This window comes from Engystomops pustulosus, chromosome 3 (genome assembly GCF_040894005.1).
Source record: "Engystomops pustulosus chromosome 3, aEngPut4.maternal, whole genome shotgun sequence".
In the NCBI taxonomy this organism is placed as follows: Eukaryota; Metazoa; Chordata; class Amphibia; order Anura; family Leptodactylidae; genus Engystomops; species Engystomops pustulosus.
The window spans coordinates 213,373,582-213,395,041 of NC_092413.1; the positions used below are offsets into that span (position 1 = coordinate 213,373,582).

Here is a 21,460-nt window from a genome sequence, read left to right on the forward strand (position 1 = left end):
CCGGCGGTGTGTCCTAACACTGCTTTGCTTTTAGCTTTCTCTATACTTATATACAGCCCTTTCTTCTCCACATACCTGCCGGCTACCCCATGGTGATGGCGGCTTCCTCTTCAGCCAGGTTTCTCCAGTGAGGTTCAGATAGAGTCTTTCTGCTGAGCTATTTACACCAATAATCTCAACTCCTTCCCACCTCTTACAGCTAACCCCAAGATGATGTTCATGCTTCTGTAATTGCTGCTTTTTATAAGACTCTCCCCTTTAAGTAATGACCCTGTGTTGAGAACATTGAGGAAGTTAACATCCTTCTCATGTCTTGGTTCCGCAACATTGCACCTTGAAGGTCTGCCAGAGCACACCCCAGGGAGCACACCCATGGCTTCTTGTCGGAGTTCACTAAGAACAGTTAAGGTCTGTTTAGGGATGCGGAAAACACTTTTTAAGAGAAGAACAACAAAAAACTTTAAACTTTCCCACAAGACACTCTTTTGTATTTTGTAGAGTTCTGTCAACCAATCATGAATAATCGGAAAATAGTTGGGAAGGATTGTCATGAGTGTCTACGTGTTTTGGTGGGAAACCCTTGACCGTAAGATTTCAACATTCTGACTTAGTTTGGATGTAGATTGAGTGCAAACTTTGGTTAAAAAGGCCACCATAGACGTGATGCAAAAGCTGGTCAACAATGTCGTAGTAATGTGTGTGGTGGTCTCCCAATTCTACCCAATAGATGGTAGAATGGAAAGATCCACCATGTTGATTATGTTTCCAACTTAGATAAACCACTCATCTCACCATTGACCACAGTGTGATATTCAATCTTAGTCAGCTCTATCTCTAAATGTACATGGGTACGGAAAGTATTCAGACCCCTTTACATTTTTCATTCTTTGTTTCCTTACAGCTAAATGGTAAGGTCCAAACATTTTTTTTTTTCCGCTCATTAATGTACTCTTATCCTCCATCTTGACAGAAAAAAAAGAAATGTAGATATTTTTGCTAATTTATTGAACAAGAAAAACTGAAATATCACATGGAATTTATTTAAAGTCCAGCTCAAGACTTTCGCATTCCTTTGGTTAAGGATTGAATCCTTACTCAGTGTTGAGTAGAAGCCACTTTGGAGCTGGTACAGCCATGTGTCTTCTTGGGAAGATGCAACAAGTTTTTTTACCCCTGGATTTGGGGATCCTCTGCTTCTTCCTTGCAGATCCTCTCCAGGTCCCTCAGGTCGGATGGTGAACGTTGGTGGAAGCCATTTTCAAGTCTCTCTAGAGATCCTCAATTGTGTTTAGGTCCGGGCTCTGGCTGGGCCGGTCAGGAATGGTCACAGAGATGTTCTGGAGCCCCTGCTGTGTTATTTTTGCTGTGGGCTTAGGGTCAATGGGGCAGATTTACTTACCCGGTCCATTCGCGATCCAGCGGCGCGTTCTCTGCGCTGGATTCGGGTCTGGCCGGGATTTATTAAGGCAGTTCCTCCGACGTCCACCAGGTGGCGCTGCTGTGCTGAAGTTCCCTGAAATGCGCTGGAATACACCAAGCCGGGCTGAGTGAAGGTAAGTGCAATTTTCGCGACACATTTTTTTTTTTTAATGCGGCGGTTTTTCCGAATCTGTCAGGTTTTCGTTCGGCCACGCCCCCCCATTTCCGTCGCGTGCATGCCAGTGCCGATGCGCCACAATCCGATCGTGTGCGCCAAAATCCCGGGGCAATTCAGGGGAAATTGGCGCAAATTGGAAATATTCGGGTGACACGTCGAGAAAACGCGAATGACCCCCATTGTGTTGTTGGAAGTTGAAGCTTTGGCCCAGTCTGAGGTCCAGAGCACTCTGGAAGAGGTTCTCATCCAGGATATCTCTGTACTTGGCTGCATTCATCTTTCCTTCAATTACAACCGGTGGTCCTGTTCCTCCCCCATAACATGATGCTGCCCCCATCATGTGTCACTGCTGGGATTGTATTTGGCAGGTGATGAGCAGTGCTTGGTTTTTTCCACACATTACTTAAAAAGTTCAGTCTTTGTCTCATCAGACCAGAAAATCAACTTTGGAGCTGATGGTATGGGCCGTTGTGAATGAACCCTGCTCATTTCAAATACTGAGATTTTGGCCTATACTTGAAGTGTACTGTCAGTAATTTCATTTCGAGTTGACCAGCTTTGACTATTGTTACTTGATAGTCTTCCATGAGATGAGATCCTATAACCAAATTCAAGCAAATGCATTGTGTGAGGTACTTCACGCTTAGATACAATAGTTGATAAAAGTTTTTTATTTTTCAGGTACCAGTCATTCTATTGGTGATACCTGGAGAATCCCACTGATGGCAGAGGTCGGCTTATTGTCTCGTAACATCCAGATTGTCGCTGATACACCGTGTTCTGGAAGAATTATGGTTGGCCAATATACAAATCATCTTGGGGATGAATATTTGGGTATGTACTGATCTACTTACCTCTGTAACTATATCTACAAAGAAACATGTTTTCTAGAAATAGCAACGTTATGTTTTGGCAGCGTAACTCAACAATTAAAAATACCAATATAAAATAGTTATAAAAGCATTTTGTAAATATTACATAATGAAATAAAAAATATATAATTACTACATAAATAAAGGTGCAGCAGCACACTGGGGAGATCCAGATTATAGGGAAATGTTCAACTGGGAAAAAATATGCAAAATAGGCAAGGAATAGGCTGTCTTTGTGCCATCTACACTCACCGGCCACTTTATTAGGTACACCTGTCCAACTGCTCGTTATCACTTAATTTCTAATCAGCCAATCACATGGCGGCAACTCAGTGCATTTAGGCATGTAGACATGGTCAAGACAATCTCCTGCAGTTCAAACCAAGCATCAGTATGGGGAAGAAAGGTGATTTGATACCTTTGAACGTGGCATGGTTGTTGGTGCCAGAAGGGCTGGTCTGAGTATTTCAGAAACTGCTGATCTACTGGGATTTTCACGCACAACCATCTCTATGGTTTACAGAGAATGGTCCGAAAAAGAAAAAACATCCAGTGAGCGGCAGTTCTGTGGGCGGAAATGCCTTGTTGATGCCAGATGTCAGAGGAGAATGGGCAGACTGGTTCGAGCTGATAGAAAGGCAACAGTGACTCAAATCACCACCCGTTACAACCAAGGTAGGCAGAAGAGCATCTCTGAACGCACAGTACGTCCAACTTTGAGGCAGATGGGCTACAGCAGCAGAAGACCACACCGGGTGCCACTCCTTTCAGCTAAGAACAGGAAACTGAGGGTACAATTTGCACAAGCTCATCGAAATTGGACAGTAGAAGATTGGAAAAACGTTGCCTGGTCTGATGAGTCTCGATTTCTGCTGCGACATTTGGATGGTAGGGTCAGAATTTGGCATCAACAACATGAAAGCATGGATCCATCCTGCCTTGTATCAATGGTTCAGGCTGGTGGTGGTGGTGTCATGGTGTGGGGAATATTTTCTTGGCACTCTTTGGGCCCCTTGGTACCAATTGAGCATCGTTGCAATGCCACAGCCTACCTGAGTATTGTTGCTGACCATGTCCATCCCTTTATGAGCACAATGTACCCTGTAACATCTGATGGCTACTTTCAGCAGGATAATGCGCCATGTCATAAAGCTGGAATCATCTCAGACTGGTTTCTTGAACATGACAATGAGGTCACTGGACACAAATGGCCTCCACAGTCACCAGATCTCAATCCAATAGAGCATCTTTGGGATGTGGTGGAACGGGAGATTCGCATTATGGATGTGCAGCCGACAAATCTGCAGCAACTGTGTGATGCCATCATGTCAATATGGACCACAATCTCTGAGGAATGCTTCCAGCACCTTGTTGAATCTATGCCACGAAGAATTGAGGCAGTTCTGAAGGCAAAAGGGGGTCCAACCCGTTACTAGCATGGTGTACCTAAAGTGGCCGGTGAGTGTATATTTCCCATTATATTTATAAATCGTTTTATCATTAGGGATGACTAAAAAAATTCTATACCTTTTGCAACAGATAGCTGTCATGTAAGCCCATGCAGTCTGAATAAGGTTCCGACATTCAACTCCCTCTCTCTTCTCATGCAGGAGCTTTATCTACAAGCTCCAGCAAGTCCTACAGCTTCCCTACTTCAGCCATGTCTCCTCCATCTCACAGCAGACTGCTCATTGTGATATCCTCCTATCTCACAGCAGAATGCTCATTGTGATATCCTCCTATCTCACAGCAGACTGCTCATTGTGATATCCTCCTATCACACAGCAGACTCCTTATTGTGATCACCTCCTATCTTACAGCAGACTGCCCATTGTGATATTCTATCTCACAGCAGACTGTTCATTGTGATACAGCAAGTCCTGCTGCTTTCATCAGTCTGATACAACTACTACACTAAACTCATTTGTACTGGATAGGGTGGACATGGGCATGAAGAAATTTACATAATTTATAAGGTGTTACAAAACAGTACCGATTTTCCACTTGGTGGTTGTAACAATTGGATAGGCTTTCTCTCACCCTTGAAGATCAGCCCCGATTTTGAGATTTTTTTCTTCTAAGTTCTAAATTTGCAGATTATAACAATAATTTTTTTCAATTTTAGGATCCTTAGAGGTTTCCAACGTTGAAATTTCACATTTTGGATCTCCTCTTTTTCCATCAATAAACTTCAACAACACATCACAAAGTTCTTTGATATTATCTTCGAGCATTCATCACAGCTGCGGAGGGGGTGTAAGAGCAACCAACAGCAGGAACATTTCTCTACAAGCCAATGTGTTATATGACATTGTGGGACATGGGATTGAACTTGATGGTGGTAACCATATTCTTACTGATAATCTTCTCATTCTCATGAGGCAACCCAAAACCCAAGTGCAATGGGTGGCAGGTGTGAAGATCAGTCCACCAAGCCAAGCTTTCTTGTCTGGTAATCTAGTGGCAGGATCTGAACGTATTGGTTATCACGTTAATGGCCAAAACTGTTACTCTGAAGACAGGTCCTGGCTGCAGAACATTGCGCATTCAAGCCTTCATGGAGTTCAAATCTACTGGATAGATGACCTAAAAAACTGCACAAAAATATCAGGATTCCTGTCCTACAAGAACTATGACTATGGCCTCTTCTTTAACGTGAAGGGCAGTGCCGTGGTGGACAACGTAGCTCTGGTGGACAATAGAGTTGGCCTTTTACCTATCATTTCCCAAGGATCTGTTTATCCATATAATTCCTTAAAGCAACATATCTCAATTCACAACTCCATAATTGTTGGAACTAGTCAAGTTTTTGACTGCTTACGGGATAGGATTGACCCTTCGACTGTCAATGTTACACTAAGAGACCGAGCCCCATCTTCACCATATAAAGGGAGAGTTGGCATTGTTTGGCCAACATTTACCTCCAGGTCCAGACAATGGCCGGATTACCCGTGGCATGAGTTAGGAAATGATGGGGCCATCTCTGGTATCATGAAACTACAAGGTCAGTCAAGCTTTGTGATATTTTTAAAAAATTTGATAAAACAGGTCAAAATAAATCAAGTAGAACAAAGTTTGTAAATTAGAACTAACTACCCATCAGTGCAACCCTTTTAGGCTTTCGCAAAGTCCTACTCAAAGTGAAGTTTTTCCTTCCCCTGGAAGACTATTTGTATAGTTTTTTTTAATGTATTTTTTGTTTTACATAATTGCCACTTTGGTGATCTCTTTGCTATTAGAATACATTACTAATTGGTGTTTTGATTAATATCCTGACACCAGAACATTGCCAATTAAGATTTTGGTTCATGAAAACAGTTTTTGGTTATTTATTACTTCTATTTAGCCTTGGTAAGGTTTAAGGACGTAGATTTATGGACGTAGGTTTATGGACGTAGGTTTGTGGACATAGGTTTATGGACGTAGGTTTGTGGACGTAGGTTTATGGACGTAGGTTTATGGACATAGGTTTATGGAGATAGGTTTACGGACGTAGGTTTGTGGTCATAGGTTTGTGGTCATAGGTTTGTGGACGTAGGTTTGTGGACGTAGGTTTATGGATGTAGGTTTGTGGACGTAGGTTTGTGGACATAGGTTTATGGACGTAGGTTTACGGACATAGGTTTGTGGACATAGGTTTGTGGATATAGGTTTGTGGATATAGGTTTGTGGACATAGGTTTGTGGACGTAGGTTTATGGATGTAGGTTTGTGGACGTAGGTTTGTGGACATAGGTTTATGGACGTAGGTTTACGGACATAGGTTTGTGGACATAGGTTTGTGGATATAGGTTTGTGGATATAGGTTTGTGGACATAGGTTTGTGGACATAGGTTTATGGACATAGGTTTATGGACATAGGTTCGCCTTTTCACATTTTTTGTTGCTCCATCAGATGTCACATTTTCTGGATTTAAGAAGAACTGCTACAGCAACGACATTGACACTTGCATTGTGTCCTATCCTGGGAACATGGCTATTACCTGTCCTATCACAGCGGAAAGGATCAAGACATCCGATGTAAGACCCGACCACATCTTCTACTTCCATCCACCAGAAAGGTATTATTTTTTCCAAGCTTCTTGTGTGTATATGATTACATGGCTTCTTAAATACCCATTGGATGCCCCTTTTAAACCTTTGACTACTCCTCTACCACAGTCGTGTCCATTGTGTCCTCTTTAAACTCTGAAAACACATGAAAATAAAAGTATGAAATATACATGCCATTAGCTTATGACTGAGCCAAATTGCAATTTCACTGACAATTACGATGAAAGAAGATGTCTGCCAAGCACAAGATGACTTTTTCAAAGAGTTCCTTCATCGCACTTGGACCTTTTCCTCATTTCCTGTCAATTTTTTCTCCTTCTTTCATTGCAATTTTCTGCATTTTACGCTGTGTTTCTCCATTATGCTGATTATATATCGTGTATAGCTGTGTTGAATTCGTCACTGAACTGTGTCGTATTGACCGACAAACATGACTATATTTGTATCGTAGCATGCTTTTCTTGCCAATGTTTTCCGATAATGACTCCGACAGGACTTTTTATGATGTCATTAAAGTCCCAGAGCCTGCACTGATCTCCTATTGTTGTTTCTGGTTTTGACCCAGAACCATATGAGGTTCTTGGTTTCATGATTCTACTTTGGTTATAACCTCATGTCTCGTGTATGGTTTCTGGTACAACCACCACCCAAGGGTTTGCTCAGCTCTGTGTTGGAGTACATGGGGATCTCTTGACCTCCATTTTTGATCTTTGATCATTTTCAATCTCCGTCAGTCCCCCACACCATGTTCCTCATGTTCTACCAGCCACGTGACCACAACACTTGTTCCCCGCTTCTGGATCTTGTACATGCTCTCCAAGGATCTAGACAGCAGCCCAAAACACTTTATTTCTGTATCCCCGGGGAAGGTGAATCACAAGTAGGAAAAGCTCAAGTGCTAATATGTACAATGAACCAGTAGTCCATTGCAGTGTCATAGATGATCACCACTAAAGTGGTGATGTGACAGATGGGATTTTTTTATCCCTCCATCCTTGAGGAAGGTAAGTTGCTAGAGGGAGAAGCTAAAGTGACATTGTACAACAGATCAGTTGACCCAACCATTGCAATGTCCAAATATAGTTGATCGCGACTGAATTCATCCTTTCACCCTTAGGAAATGCCTATAGTGTTCAACCATAGTGATACCTTGGTTGAACTTGATGGACAAGTGTCTTTTTTCAACCGTATCAACTATGATACTATGAATATGTCTAATGAACCAGTTGACCCACCCATTGCAACGTCCAAACACAGATGATCGGTACCGAACTGACCACATGCATGGTGGGACCCTTTATTCCACCAACCACAATTAAGGTGGATTACTAGTTGAAGAAGCTTAAAGGAAATCTTCCATCAAAAGTTGATTTTAGAAGGAAGGAGGCCAACAAAAACATATATAAGAAGATATCACAGTCACGGTGCCCAGATCTATGAGTAAGTGTCCCTGGTTTATCGTGATGGATTTGGATGGTAGATTTTCTTTAAGCAGTAATGTATAATGAAGTGGGTCAGCACTGAGGTGGTCACATGACTTTTGGGAAAATAGGTAAATAAGGCAAAAGAATGAGTTTTAGGACACAAGTAACAAGATGGGTTGAAAACCCCTTTATGCACCATTATGGATCAAGGTCTCTCTTACTTTTTCTATTTTTCTGCATGGTCTGTTTTGGAACTGGAATGTGGAATGTTTAAAGGGAACCTGTCAGCAGAAATTGACCTAATAATCTACTACCAGTATGTTGTTATGCAGCTGAACGTCTTCTGGATTGTGTTTCTTTCATGACCCAGTGTGGTGGCAGCATCCAAAAACTTTAATTTGAAGTGAAATGTAAGTTGGTTGTATAAAGTCATGGATGTGGTGAGTTTAATACTAACATCTAGCTCTCTCTTCCTCTGGAAGCCCCTTCACTGTAATTGATGGTCCTACATCCAGAGGCATCACTAACCAGATCTCCTGAAGTCCGATGCATGATGTCAATCACAGAAGAGGAGGCGTTCAGAGCTCCTCACCTTGACTTCAGTGTTAAACTCTCCTCCTCCTTGACTTTATACAACCAATTCATAGCTCATTTTAAAGATAATTTTCTGGATGACGCTACCAGGCTGGACCATGAGAAAAACAAAAACTAGAAGGTGTTATGCAGCTTGACAATATTCCGGTAGTGGTTTATTAGACAAATTGCTGATGACAATGCAAAAAATGCATAAAGTGATAAGGGCCGGTGGTGTAGTCCGGACTAAACTTGAATGCTTTACAAGTGTGGTTTAAAGAAGGGTATTGACAAAATTTAAGGGCGTTATTAACAACTCAGCAGATCCTTTATTTGAGACATTTAAGAGGAAGGAATATGCAGATGGCAACGTGTAACAAATTGTATTGCAGGTCATTTATTCCTTATGCCATTGTCATCTATAGACTGTCTCAGACTGTCTCTGACCATCTCTGTCACAGACTGTCCCTTTTTTATAAACTTTTTTGACCGTCTCTTTCATTGACTGTCTGTCTCTGGCAGTCTCTTTCAGTGACACTGACACTTATTTGAGTGTCTCTGACACTTTCATTCACTCTCATTCAGTGACTGTCTCTGACACTCTCATTTGAGTGACTGTCTCTGACACTCATTCGAGTAACTGTCTCTGACACTCATTCGAGTGACTGTCTCTCACACTTTCATTCCAGTGACTGGCTCTGACACTCTCATTCCAGTGACTGGCTCTGATATTCTCATTCCAGTGACTGTCTCTGACACTTTCATTCCAGTGACTTCCTCTGTCTCCAACTGTCACTTTGTCTATGGGGGGATTTATCAGAAGTGTCTGAGAGCAGAACTGTTCTAGTTGCCCATGGCAACCATTCAGAGCTCAAGTTTCATTTTTGCACAGCTGATCTCTAATTAGTTTCCATGGGCAACTGGAACAGTTTTACCTCAGACATTTCTGCTAATTTTTTTCCTATCTCTGTATCTCTATCCATCTTACCTCACACAGAAGCGTCTTCTTCTCATTGCCTATATTAACCAATCAAAGCTCAGAGCTCATATTAATGACCTGTGGCACAACAGCAACCAATCATGGCTCAGCTTCCAACTGCCACAGCAGCAGCAAACAATGGCTCCTGTATATGGTGGGTAATAAGCAGATTTTGGAAAGCTCATCCGTGCCATAGGTTCACCACCACTGCCCTAAGCACGTAGATAGCCCTAACACATGCGCTGATACATGCCCTCAGCACATAGATAGCCCTAACACATGCCCTCAGCACATAGATAGCCCTAACACATGCCCTAACATATGCCCTAACACATGCCCTCTCAGCACATAGATAGTCTTAACACATGTCCTCAACACATAGAGAGTCCCTGCTCAGTAAAAAAATTGTACAAAATTATACTCACCTTCCCACACTCTTTGCAGCCTCCATGGTCCTCTTCTTCTGCAGAGCTGCAATTGATGCAAAATCCTTCTCTCTATGACCCAAGCGACGTCGCCAAAGCAAATTGCCCCCCTCAAGATGGCGGTCCTGTATATAAGTATTTGAAATTGGCACATGGGATTAGTGGACGTCATGATGGTTCCAATCGACCAAGCAAATTATGTAGTTTTTTTATTAAGAAAAAAAAAAGGTTCAGTGTAATACCACAATGACACAATCTTCTCATCTCATGCTAGAGCCACCGAGTGCCCCCTATCCTCTGGATGCTCTAAAGCAGAAGCAGCACTATTCAAAGACCTGGATGGAAGTTTTCTGGGCATCGCACCTCCAGTCACCGTCATCCCAAAATTAGACCTTGATGTTGTAAATCCCTGCTACAATGTTGGTAAGTGAAATCTTTTTTTTTCAGAGAACCCTAGAAATTCTTGTATGAGACTATGAGAACCAGTACCCTCAAAATATTCAATTTTAGGTTTTCAGTCCGCCATCTTTGGGAAGTTGTTGGATAGATGGTTTATTATCAAGTATCTGAGATTACCGTTTTAGACCATTTCGGTAATCCAGCGTTTCGATAACCCATATACATCTATGTCTATGGCAGAATATTTCCAGCCATTATCAGGAAGTTGGTTGGTTGGTTGGTTGGGTAGATGGTTGGTTGTCAGTTACCTCTTGAGGTTACCAGTTCTGACAGTCTTGATAATCTGGTATTTTGACAACCCAGATAAATCTATATCTACAGCTCAATATCTCCAGTTGCATCTATATTTCAGCCCAACATCATTTGGAAGTTGGTTGGATTGATGGTTTATCTTCAAGTATCTTCTGAGGTTACCAATTTTGCCAATTTCAGAAATCCGGTTTTTCGAATACTCACATATATGTATATATACAGCAGAATATCTCCAGCTACATCTATTTTTCAAGCCAATGGCATGTTGGTGGGTTGGGTAGATGGTTTTTTGTATTACTTTTTGAGGTTACCAAGAAAATATCTTTATCTGAGACAGAAACTCTCCAGCTACATCTATATTTCGGGCCGGCATCATTGGGAAGTTGGTTTTGTAGATGGTTCATCAGCAAATCTATCTTTTGACCCACATTTATCTATATTTAAGACAGAATATCTCCAGCTACTTCTATATTTCAGGCCACCAATAGGTTGGTTGGTTAGATAATTCATCGACAAGTATCTTCTGAGGTTACCAATTTTGAACATTTCGATGATATGACCTTTTGACTACTCACATGTATCTATATCTATGAGAGAATTTTGTAGTTTGTTGAATTTATGGAATTTCACCAATTTTGACAATTTGTAGAAATCCATTTTTTAGACTATTTACATATATGTTTACATATGGCAGAATATCTGCAGCTACTTCTATATTTCAGGTCAAAATCAAGTTGGTTGGTTGGTTCATTGTCAAGTATATTCTTAGTTTACCAAGGATACTGTATATCTGTATCTGAGGCAGAAACTCTCCAGCTTCATCTATATTTCAGGCCACCATCATTAGGAAGTTGTTGGGTAGATGGTTCATCATCAAGTTTCTTCTGAAGTTGCCAATTTTGACAATTTCGATAATCCGATATCTATATCTACGGCAGAATATCTCCAGCTATATCTACTATATTCTGAGTTTACCAAGGATATATCTGTATCTGAAGCAGAAACTCTCCAGTTTTATCTATATTTCAGGCCGCCATCATTGGGAAGTGGTTGGGTAGATGGTTCATCGTCAAGTTTCTTCTGAAGTTACCAATTTTGACAATTTCGATAATATGGCCTTTTGACTACTCACATATATCCATATCTATGAGAGAATTTTGTAGTTTGTTGAATTTATGGAATTTAACCAATTTTGACAATTTGTAGAAATCCATTTTTTAGACTATTTACATATAAGTTTACGTACGGCAGAATATCTGCATCGACTTCTATATTTCAGGTCAAAATCAAGTCGGTTGATTGGTTAGATTGTTCATTGTCAAGTATATTCTGAGTTTACCAAGGATATATCTGTGTCTGAGCCCAAAACTCTTCAGCTTCATCTATATTTCAGGGTGCCATCATTGGAAAGTTGTTGGGTAGATGGTTCATTGTCAAGTTTCTTCTGAAGTTACCAATTTTGACAATTTCGATAATCCGATATCTATATCTACAGCAGAATATCTCCAGCTATATCTACTATATTCTGAGTTTATCAAGGATATATCTGTGTCTGAGCCCGAAACTCTCCAGCTTCATCTATATTTCAGGCCGCCATCATTGAAAAATTGTTGGGTAGATGGTTCATCGTCAAGTTTCTTCTGAAGTTACCAATTTTGACAATTTCGATAATCCGATATCTATATCTACGGCGGAATATCTCCAGCTATATCTACTATATTCTGAGTTTACCAAGGATATATCTGTATCTGAGCCCGAAACTCTCCAGCTTCATCTATATTTCAGGCCGCAATTATTGGAAAGCGGTTGGGTAGATGGTTCATCGTCAAGTTTTTTCTGAGGTTACCAATTTTGACCATTTCGATGATATGGCCTTTTGACTACTCACATGTATCCATATCTATGAGAGAATTTTGTAGTTTGTTGAATTTATGGAATTTAACCAATTTTGACAATTTGTAGAAATCCATTTTTTAGACTATTTACACATATGTTTACGTACGGCAGAATATCTGCAGCTACTTCTATATTTCAGGTCAAAATCAAGTCGGTTGGTTGGTTAGATTGTTCATTGTCAAGTATATTCTGAGTTTACCAAGGATATATCTGTATCTGAGCCCGAAACTCTCCAGCTTCATCTATATTTCAGGCCGCCATCATTGGAAAGTGGTTGGGTAGATGGTTCATTGTCAAGTTTTTTCTGAAGTTACCAATTTTGACAATTTCGATAATCCGATATCTCTATCTACGGCGGAATATCTCCAGCTATATCTATATTTCAGGCTGCTCTTTGACGTACTGTATTTCAGGAATCCCTCAGAGAAATTCATCTTTCTTTCCATGTCTGTGAGAACTTCAAACAGCATTATTGGGTTTTTACTTTTTTTTTTTCTTGCATTTTTTTTTTTTTTTATATCCTGAGCGCCTCCATTCTTCAGGACTGACAGGACGCCGGAGATACAGATACAACTGGAAGGCTGACAGAAAAAACGCGTCTGCCTGTATCTAAGCCTGAATATGCCATTTTCTTTGTAGCCCCAGGGAAAATCTCATTTTCTTTCCTAGGCAATTATAGGCCTCAAAGACTAAAACTAGGTATATGTCTCTTTAATCTCCGCGGAAATTTATGTTCTCGCTTTCGACCGCTGATGTCCTGGGTTGCGGCAGCAGTCTTAGAAAAAATACTGCCAGGGATCGGAGATGCACAAAAAAAAAAATGACTAAAGAAGCCGAATGTGGCTCCAAGACTGTGATTTCTCTGACGCGAGGTTATATAGACGCAGTGCTTTCAGGGCAAAGTAATGGCGTTCTACCGGGGCGTTGTACTGGATCAGGAGAGGATTAATACCGGCCATCATGATGGAAAATGTGCGCCAGACACATCAGATTTCCGCCATGTTGAACCACTGGGTGATTGTAAAAGTATTCAACCCTTCAAAAAGTCTGCACAATGACGCACAGGTTGATACAGAGAGGCGGCACGTTTGTTAAAAACCCAATGAATTATTTGTCAGCATTTTTTCTTCCTTAACCCCTTGACGCAAACCGTCGTAATAGTAGGTCGGCGCGTAGCAAGGGGTGTATGAAGAGGGCTCACGGGCTGATCCACCAGCATTTACACCAGCCTTAGTCACGAGTGTCAACCCTTTACATGCCGGCACCATCACGGCTGCCAGGGGCATGTAACAGCCGGTGGGACATGGGTGTCCCCATGGGTACCGTACCGTACCGCAGCGGCAGCGGACGGGGAGAGGAGGAGGAGGTGAGCGCAGCTCACCCCCGCCCCTCTCCATAGGAAGATACAGCGCACGGTGCCGTAATACGGAAAAAGATAGGACATGTCCACACGTGTGCTGCACCGTACCACCCCCATACAGGGCCGTAAGCCCATAGAAGTGTATGGGGGACGTATGTCGGCCGTATATATACGTCCCCCATACATGTGTGTAAATGTAGCCTAAGAGCCAAAGACCCTTACTGTAGTATAGCACTATATGGTAGGATCAGTCAAATAACCTAGGGTTAAAGTGACCTGGGGGAGGGGGGGTCTGAAAAATATTTTAAATATTTTAAAATAATTTTCAAGAATTTTTAAAATTTTAAAAATAAAATAAAAGTTAAAATCACCCCCCTTTCCCTAAAACTGATATAAAAAATAAACAGTAAAAATTATAAACATGTTAGTTATCAACACGTCCAATAGGTAGATAGATATGAGATAGATAGATAGATAGATAGATAGATAGATATGAGATAGATATGAGATAGATAGATAGATAGATAGATAGATAGATAGATATGAGAAAGATAAATGATATATGGATAGATAGGAGATAGATAGATATGAGATAGATATGAGATAGATAGATAGATAGATAGATAGATAGATAGATAGATAGATAGATAGAGAGATATGAGATAGATAGGAGATAGATAGATGGATAGATAGATAGATAGATAGATAGGAGATAGATGGATAGATAGATAGATAGATAGATAGATAGATAGATAGATAGATAGATATGAGATAGATAGATAGATATGAGATAGATAGATAGATATGAGATAGATGGATGGATAGATAGATATGAGATAGATAGATATGAGATAGATATATAGATAGATAGATAGATATGAGATAGATAGATAGATAGATAGATAGATGGATATGAGATAGATAGATACGAGATAGATAGATAGATAGATAGATAGATAGATAGATAGATATGAGATAGATAAATGATGCATGGATAGATAGATAGATAGATATGATCCATGTCCCCCATTGTCTCCTTTTCATTAACTTATATTTCCTCTTGAAGGAGCTTTAGCACAAGCATCTTCTGAACTTACAACCTGGACAAGAGCCGAAATCTCAAGATGTGACTTTGTGTTTTCTTATTTATACTCCCCGTCAATAACCTTCTTCTCTAAAACATCCGTGACAATATCCGTAACAAACTTCTTCAAAGTTACCCGGCACCTCGGCGCTGACCTTTGCTACCGAATCCGAGATTTTTCCCTTAGATTTCTAAGGTTCCCGGGGTCTTATTATTATCTCCTTTCCCAGATGAGGAACATCTTCAAAGGGTCCCAAAATTAGACACAAGAAAAGCTCCGAAAATTCTTTGCAGGGTTCTTGTAAGAAGGAATTGGAAGCTTTTCATCATATTCTTTGTCTTCCAAATATTAGCATTTAATGAGATACACATTTCCTTCATTTATTTTGAGTTTTCTCCAAATACCAGAAACTCCAGTGTTATCGTAGGATCGCAACGTTATTGGTTTGTTTTCTTTTCATTCTTTCTGTTTTGATTCTTGAGTTTTTTTGGAAATCCGTCTGTTTTTGAACCCAAAGGAGCCGCACTAATAAGAGGGGACATTGGGGCGGAGGTAGAAGCATCGTACAATATGTCTACAGATCTTACACAGATAGACAGATGTTCCTCAACACAGGATATTGAAGGAGCCGGATTCCCAAGAACAACGGGATTTCATTCATGAATGTTCTACACAAAGAATTCTGCCAACTCAGAGCTGAGCTACGCGTGTTACTCGGTGGGGTCAATGGACGAGGGGAGTCGGGACAGAGATCTGACAATATTGTCTTTATTACCGTCCCATGGAGAAGCGGCCTTTATCTCTGTGATACAAAAGTTTCCAGAGGTCACATGAAGGAGCGGTCAGAGAGGAAAGTGCAACTTTGTATGAGATATAAAAAAAGATACAAACACAGATAAAGTTAAAGAATTCGAGAAGCACAAAGTGTGTACGGTGATTGCTGTACGGGAACCGGCACCAGGTCCTCCGCATACAGAAACCAGAGAATAACCCGCACACCAATGATTCAAGGTGAAAAAATATATTGGATGAACTTTATTCCATAGTGAGAGCGGGCCCCACACACAACCATCAGAGGGCAGCACCGGGCCCCACACACAACCATCAGAGGGCAGCACCGGGCCCCACACACAACCATCAGAGGGCAGCACCAGGCCACGCACACAACCATCAGAGGGCAGCACCGGGCCACACACACAACCATCAGAGGGCAGCACCGGGCCCCACACACAACCATCAGAGGGCAGCACCGGGCCCCACACACAACCAGCATGGAGGAGCACCGGGCCCCACACACACAACCATCAGAGGGCAGCACCGGGCCCCACATACACAACCATCATAGGGCAGCACCGGGCCCCACACACAACCATCAGAGGGCAGCACCGGGCCACACACACAACCATCGGAGGGCAGCACCGGGCCCCACACACAACCATCAGAGGGCAGCACCGGGCCCCACACACACAACCATCAGAGGGCAGCACCGGGCCCCACACACAACCATCAGAGGGCAGCACCGGGCCCCACACACAACCATCAGAGGGCAGCACCGGACCCCACACACAACCATCAGAGGGCAGCACCGGGCCCCACACACAACCATCAGAGGGCAGCACCGGGCCCCGGACACAACCATCAGAGGGCAGTACAGGGCCCCACACACAACCATCAGAGGGCAGCACCGGGCCGCACACACAACCATCAGAGGGCAGCACCGGGCCCCACACACACAACCATCAGAGGGCAGCACTGGGCCCCGGACACAACCATCAGAGGGCAGTACAGGGCCCCACACACAACCATCAGAGGGTAGCACCGGGCCGCACACACAACCATCAGAGGGCAGCACCGGGCACCACACACAACCATCAGAGGGCAGCACCGGGCACCACACACACAACCATCAGAGGGCAGCACCGGGCCCCACACACACAACCATCAGAGGGCAGCACCGGGCCCCACACACAACCATCAGAAGGCAGCATCGAGCCCTGCACACACAACCATCAGAGGGCAGCACCAGGCCCCACACACAACCATCAAAGGGCAGCATCGGGCCCCGCACACACAACCATCATGGAGCAGCACCGGGCCCCACACACAACCATCAGAGGGCAGCACCGGGCCCCACACACAACCATCAGAGGGCGGCACCGAGCCCCACACACAACCATCAGAGGGCGGCACTGGGCCCCACACACAACCATCAGAGGGCAGCATCGGGCCCCACACACAACCATCAGAGTGCAGCACCGGGCCCTGCACACACAACCAGCATGGAGCAGCAGCGGGCCCCACACACAACCATCAAAAGGCAGCATTGGGCCCCACACACAACCATCAGAGGGCAGCACCGGGCCCCACACACAACCAACAGGGGGCAGCACCGCCCCCCACACACACAACCATCAGAGGGCAGTATCGGGCCCCGCACACACAACCAGCAGGGGACAGCACCAGCCCCACACACAACCATCATAGGGCAGTATCGGGCCCCGCACACACAACCAGAAGGAGGCAGCACCAGGCCCCACACACAACCATCAGAAGGCAGCATCGAGTCCCGCACACACAACCATCATGGAGCAGCACCGGGCCCCACACACAACCATCAGAGGGCAGCACCGGGCCCCACACACAACCATCAGAGGGCAGCATCGGGCCCCGCACACACAACCATCATGGAGCAGCACCGGGCCCCACACACAACCATCAGAGGGCAGCACCGGGCCCCACACACAACCATCAGAGGGCGGCACCGAGCCCCACACACAACCATCAGAGGGCGGCACTGGGCCCCACACACAACCATCAGAGGGCAGCATCGGGCCCCACACACAACCATCAGAGTGCAGCACCGGGCCCTGCACACACAACCAGCATGGAGCAGCAGCGGGCCCCACACACAACCATCAAAAGGCAGCATTGGGCCCCACACACAACCATCAGAGGGCAGCACCGGGCCCCACACACAACCAACAGGGGGCAGCACCGCCCCCCACACACACAACCATCAGAGGGCAGTATCGGGCCCCGCACACACAACCAGCAGGGGACAGCACCAGCCCCACACACAACCATCATAGGGCAGTATCGGGCCCCGCACACACAACCAGAAGGAGGCAGCACCAGGGCCCCGCACACACAACCAGCAGGCAGCAGCACTGAACTCCACACAAAACCATTAGGGGGCAGGACCAGCCCTGCACACACAACCACCAGGGGTAAGAATCAGGCCCCGCACACACAACCAGCAGGGGTCAGAACCAGTCCCCGCAAACACAACCAGCAGGGGCATAACTAGGCCCTGCACAAACAACCAGCAGGGGGCAGCACCTGGCCCCACACACAACCATCAGGGGACAGCATTGGGCCCCGCAGACACAACCAGCAGACAGCAGCACTGAACCCCACACACAACCATTATGGGATAGCACCAGGCCCCGCACACACAACCATCAGGGGGCAGCATCGGGCCCCATAGGTAACCAGCAGGGGGCAGTGCTGAGCCTAGAAAACATAACCAGCAGGGATCAGCACCAGGCAACCACAGGGGGCAGAATCGGGCCCCACACACAACCAGCAGGGGGCAGCACTGAACCCCACACACATTGCGCAGAGGGCAGCACCGGGCCCCACACACAGCCAGCTGGGGGCAGCACTGAACCCCACACACAGCCAGCTGACAGTAGATGATCAGCATGTCAATCCAATTTACCATATTTTTATTAATAATAAATAATCAAATTTTTATGGCTGATCTCAAAAATATCCATTACATCTTCCGTACATGAAACAATTTCCCAAAAACCTAATGTTTTCAGAAAGACTCTGGAAGGACGATGTGACGGCTCGTTCGCTTTTCTTCACTTCCGCCTCCCGGATATTTATCTGATCTTGGGATTACAAGCAGAAATAAATAGAAGAAATAATACAAATAAAATAATAGATGTTCCGTCCTGATACATAGACAGAAGCCAAGGATCTAATACAAGTGGAGGATTGCTAGTGACGCAGCTCCACGCCGCCGCTCCAATCCCTGTGACATGTGACATAGAGAAAAGGTCACGTTGCCCCCGCGTCGGCCCTGCCAAAGTCAAGTTAATTAATGCTTTGTTTTTTTTCTAATTCAAATGGATGGAGCTCGAGGCGAAGCGCGATTTGGAAATGCAGAACAATCCAACTTAGCACAGCCTGACAGATTGCGTGCTTCTTCATGCCCAGGGACAAAGAAGAGGCTCTCCGAGAAGTCAGAAGTCTCGAGGATCGGGGATTATCATTATTATCATGATTATCTTTACTTACTACTTCTAGGCGACTTTGCTATTCATCTGCCTCGTTCCAGGGTTGATATAAATAGCAGGATAACAAAAGTATTCACACCCCAACAGCAACATAAGGGACTAGAGGAAATACAATTCTAGACAATGTATTACATTTACAGTTGGATTGCAAAAATATTCACCCCCACCCAGAATAGAGAATATTATATTCCGAGAGGCTTCTGACATGAAAACCTTCACAAAGGTGTGAAATGCTGTGATGTATAGAGTATATCTCATCTTCTTTGACACAAAAGTGATGATAATATCCTGAATCCTAAAATCAGGCTCAGACTGGCCCACAGGGACACAAGGGAAGCCCCAAGGAGTCTGTGAGCAGGGGTGTAACAATCTTTTGGCCACGCCCTTGGCCTCGTAACTGTATATTATATTATATTATACCGTCCACTGCAACATACAGTTACCTCTTTATTAAAATATCAATTTCAGTGCCCGAACCCTTAGTGCTCCTATAAATTGGCTCCCCATCGTGTAATGCAATCTTTCCAATTATAATGTTTCCCCTATCAATAGATGCCCCCCCTGCATAATGCCCCCTCTGTTATGCCCTCCATTTAAAATGCCCTACTATCTGTAGTCCCTCCACCTTGTGCCTCCTTTCTGTACCCCAACGTCTCCTGCCTTCTTTCTGTAACCTACTCAGGCCTTCCTTCGTTAGCCCCCTACACCTCATACCTCCCTTTTGTTAGCCACCTGCACCTCATACCTCCCTTCGTTAGCCCCCTTCACCTCATACCTCCCTTCGTTAGCCCCCTACACCTCATACCTCCCTTCGTTAGCCCCCTACACCACATATCTCTCTTTCTGTAGTCTCTTAAACTTTATGCCTCCTTTCTGTAACCCCACCTCCAGCACCTCAGGGCCTCCCTTCGTTAGCTCACTACACTTTATGCCTCAATTTCCTTAGCTCCCTACGCCTTGTGCTTCCCTTTCTGTAGACCAACATCTCCTGCATTCTTTCTGTAACCTACTCAGGCCTCTCTTCGTTAGTCCCCTCCACCTCATACCTCCCTTCGTTAGCCCCTACACCTCATACCTCCCTTCGTTAGCCCCCTACACCTCATACCTCCCTTTGTTAGCTCTTACACCTCATACCTCCCTTCGTTAGCCCCTACACCTCATACCTCCCTTTTGTTTGCCCCCTACAACTCATACCTCCCTTTGTTAGCCACCTGCACCTCATGCCTCCTTTTCCCTAGCCCCCAACACCTCATGTGTTCCTTTCATTAGCTCACTACACCTTATGCCTCATTTCTTTGGCCCCCTCAACCTCAATCCGCCTTTCTGTAGCCACCAACCTTATCGCTTTCTGTGGCCACCCTCCTCATGCCCTCCTTTCTCTAGTCTCCCATTCTGATGCCTCCTTTCTGTGGCCACCCTCCTCATGCCCTCCTTTCTCTAGTCTCCCAGTCTGATGCCTCCTTTCTGTAGCCTTTCCATTGTGCTTACTTACCTCTGCCACACACAGCAATGATGAAGATGGAAGCCCAGGTTACTGAGAGGGATCCAGGACCCTAACATGAAGTAGGGGCTAGAACACAAGATACTTGCATTTGTCCATGTTTTTGAAACCTAAACCAATTACAATTAAACCAGTTATTGGGTGGAGGTTCCACTAATGATGAAGCCAATGAAATATCAGGACAATGTCCGGCTTCCTTCATTTCTATTGGACTGTGGGGGGGGGGGTAGCTGAGCACAGTACTTGTCTATCCCTTAGATAGTGAAGCAATCGGCAGAGTACATAGTCGGCATAACACGTAGTGCAGGTGATGGAACATGACTCCCATTACCAGGATCAGTGTACGTCCAAAAATTCAGATCCTAATGAATTGGAAAGTCAATCCCATCGCCTAAACCTGGACCAATATTTTTAGAGAGTCCTCACTTCTCTAGACTCCCCAGGATATAACAATGATGAAGTATATATTCTTGCAGAACTGTGTATTGTGCTGGTCCTCCTTGCCTGCTATGGTGTTCTCTCATTGGACAATGTCAGACTGTGTAGAGGACACACCTTCTACTGGTAACACCCATGAGGAACAACAGAATGTAACATTGTGATAAATAGCAATGAAAAATTACAAGGGGCAGTTTTCAGGAGTGAGGATTCCCTTGTAACATTTTGGGTACAAGGTTT

The 21,460-nt window shown here is 44.2% G+C and overlaps 1 protein-coding gene across 1 annotated transcript in view; it reads left to right on the forward strand.

Moving 5' to 3' along the window:
* The window catches only part of PKHD1 (PKHD1 ciliary IPT domain containing fibrocystin/polyductin), a 358,183-nt gene that overhangs the window by 269,851 nt on the left and 66,872 nt on the right, over positions 1 to 21,460 (forward strand). Inside the window, exons 56-59 of the mRNA XM_072143767.1 lie at positions 2,279 to 2,431; positions 4,595 to 5,473; positions 6,364 to 6,529; positions 10,197 to 10,345. Coding sequence (XP_071999868.1) covers positions 2,279 to 2,431; positions 4,595 to 5,473; positions 6,364 to 6,529; positions 10,197 to 10,345 — 1,347 coding nt within the window. The remainder of the gene's footprint in view (positions 1 to 2,278; positions 2,432 to 4,594; positions 5,474 to 6,363; positions 6,530 to 10,196; positions 10,346 to 21,460) is intronic.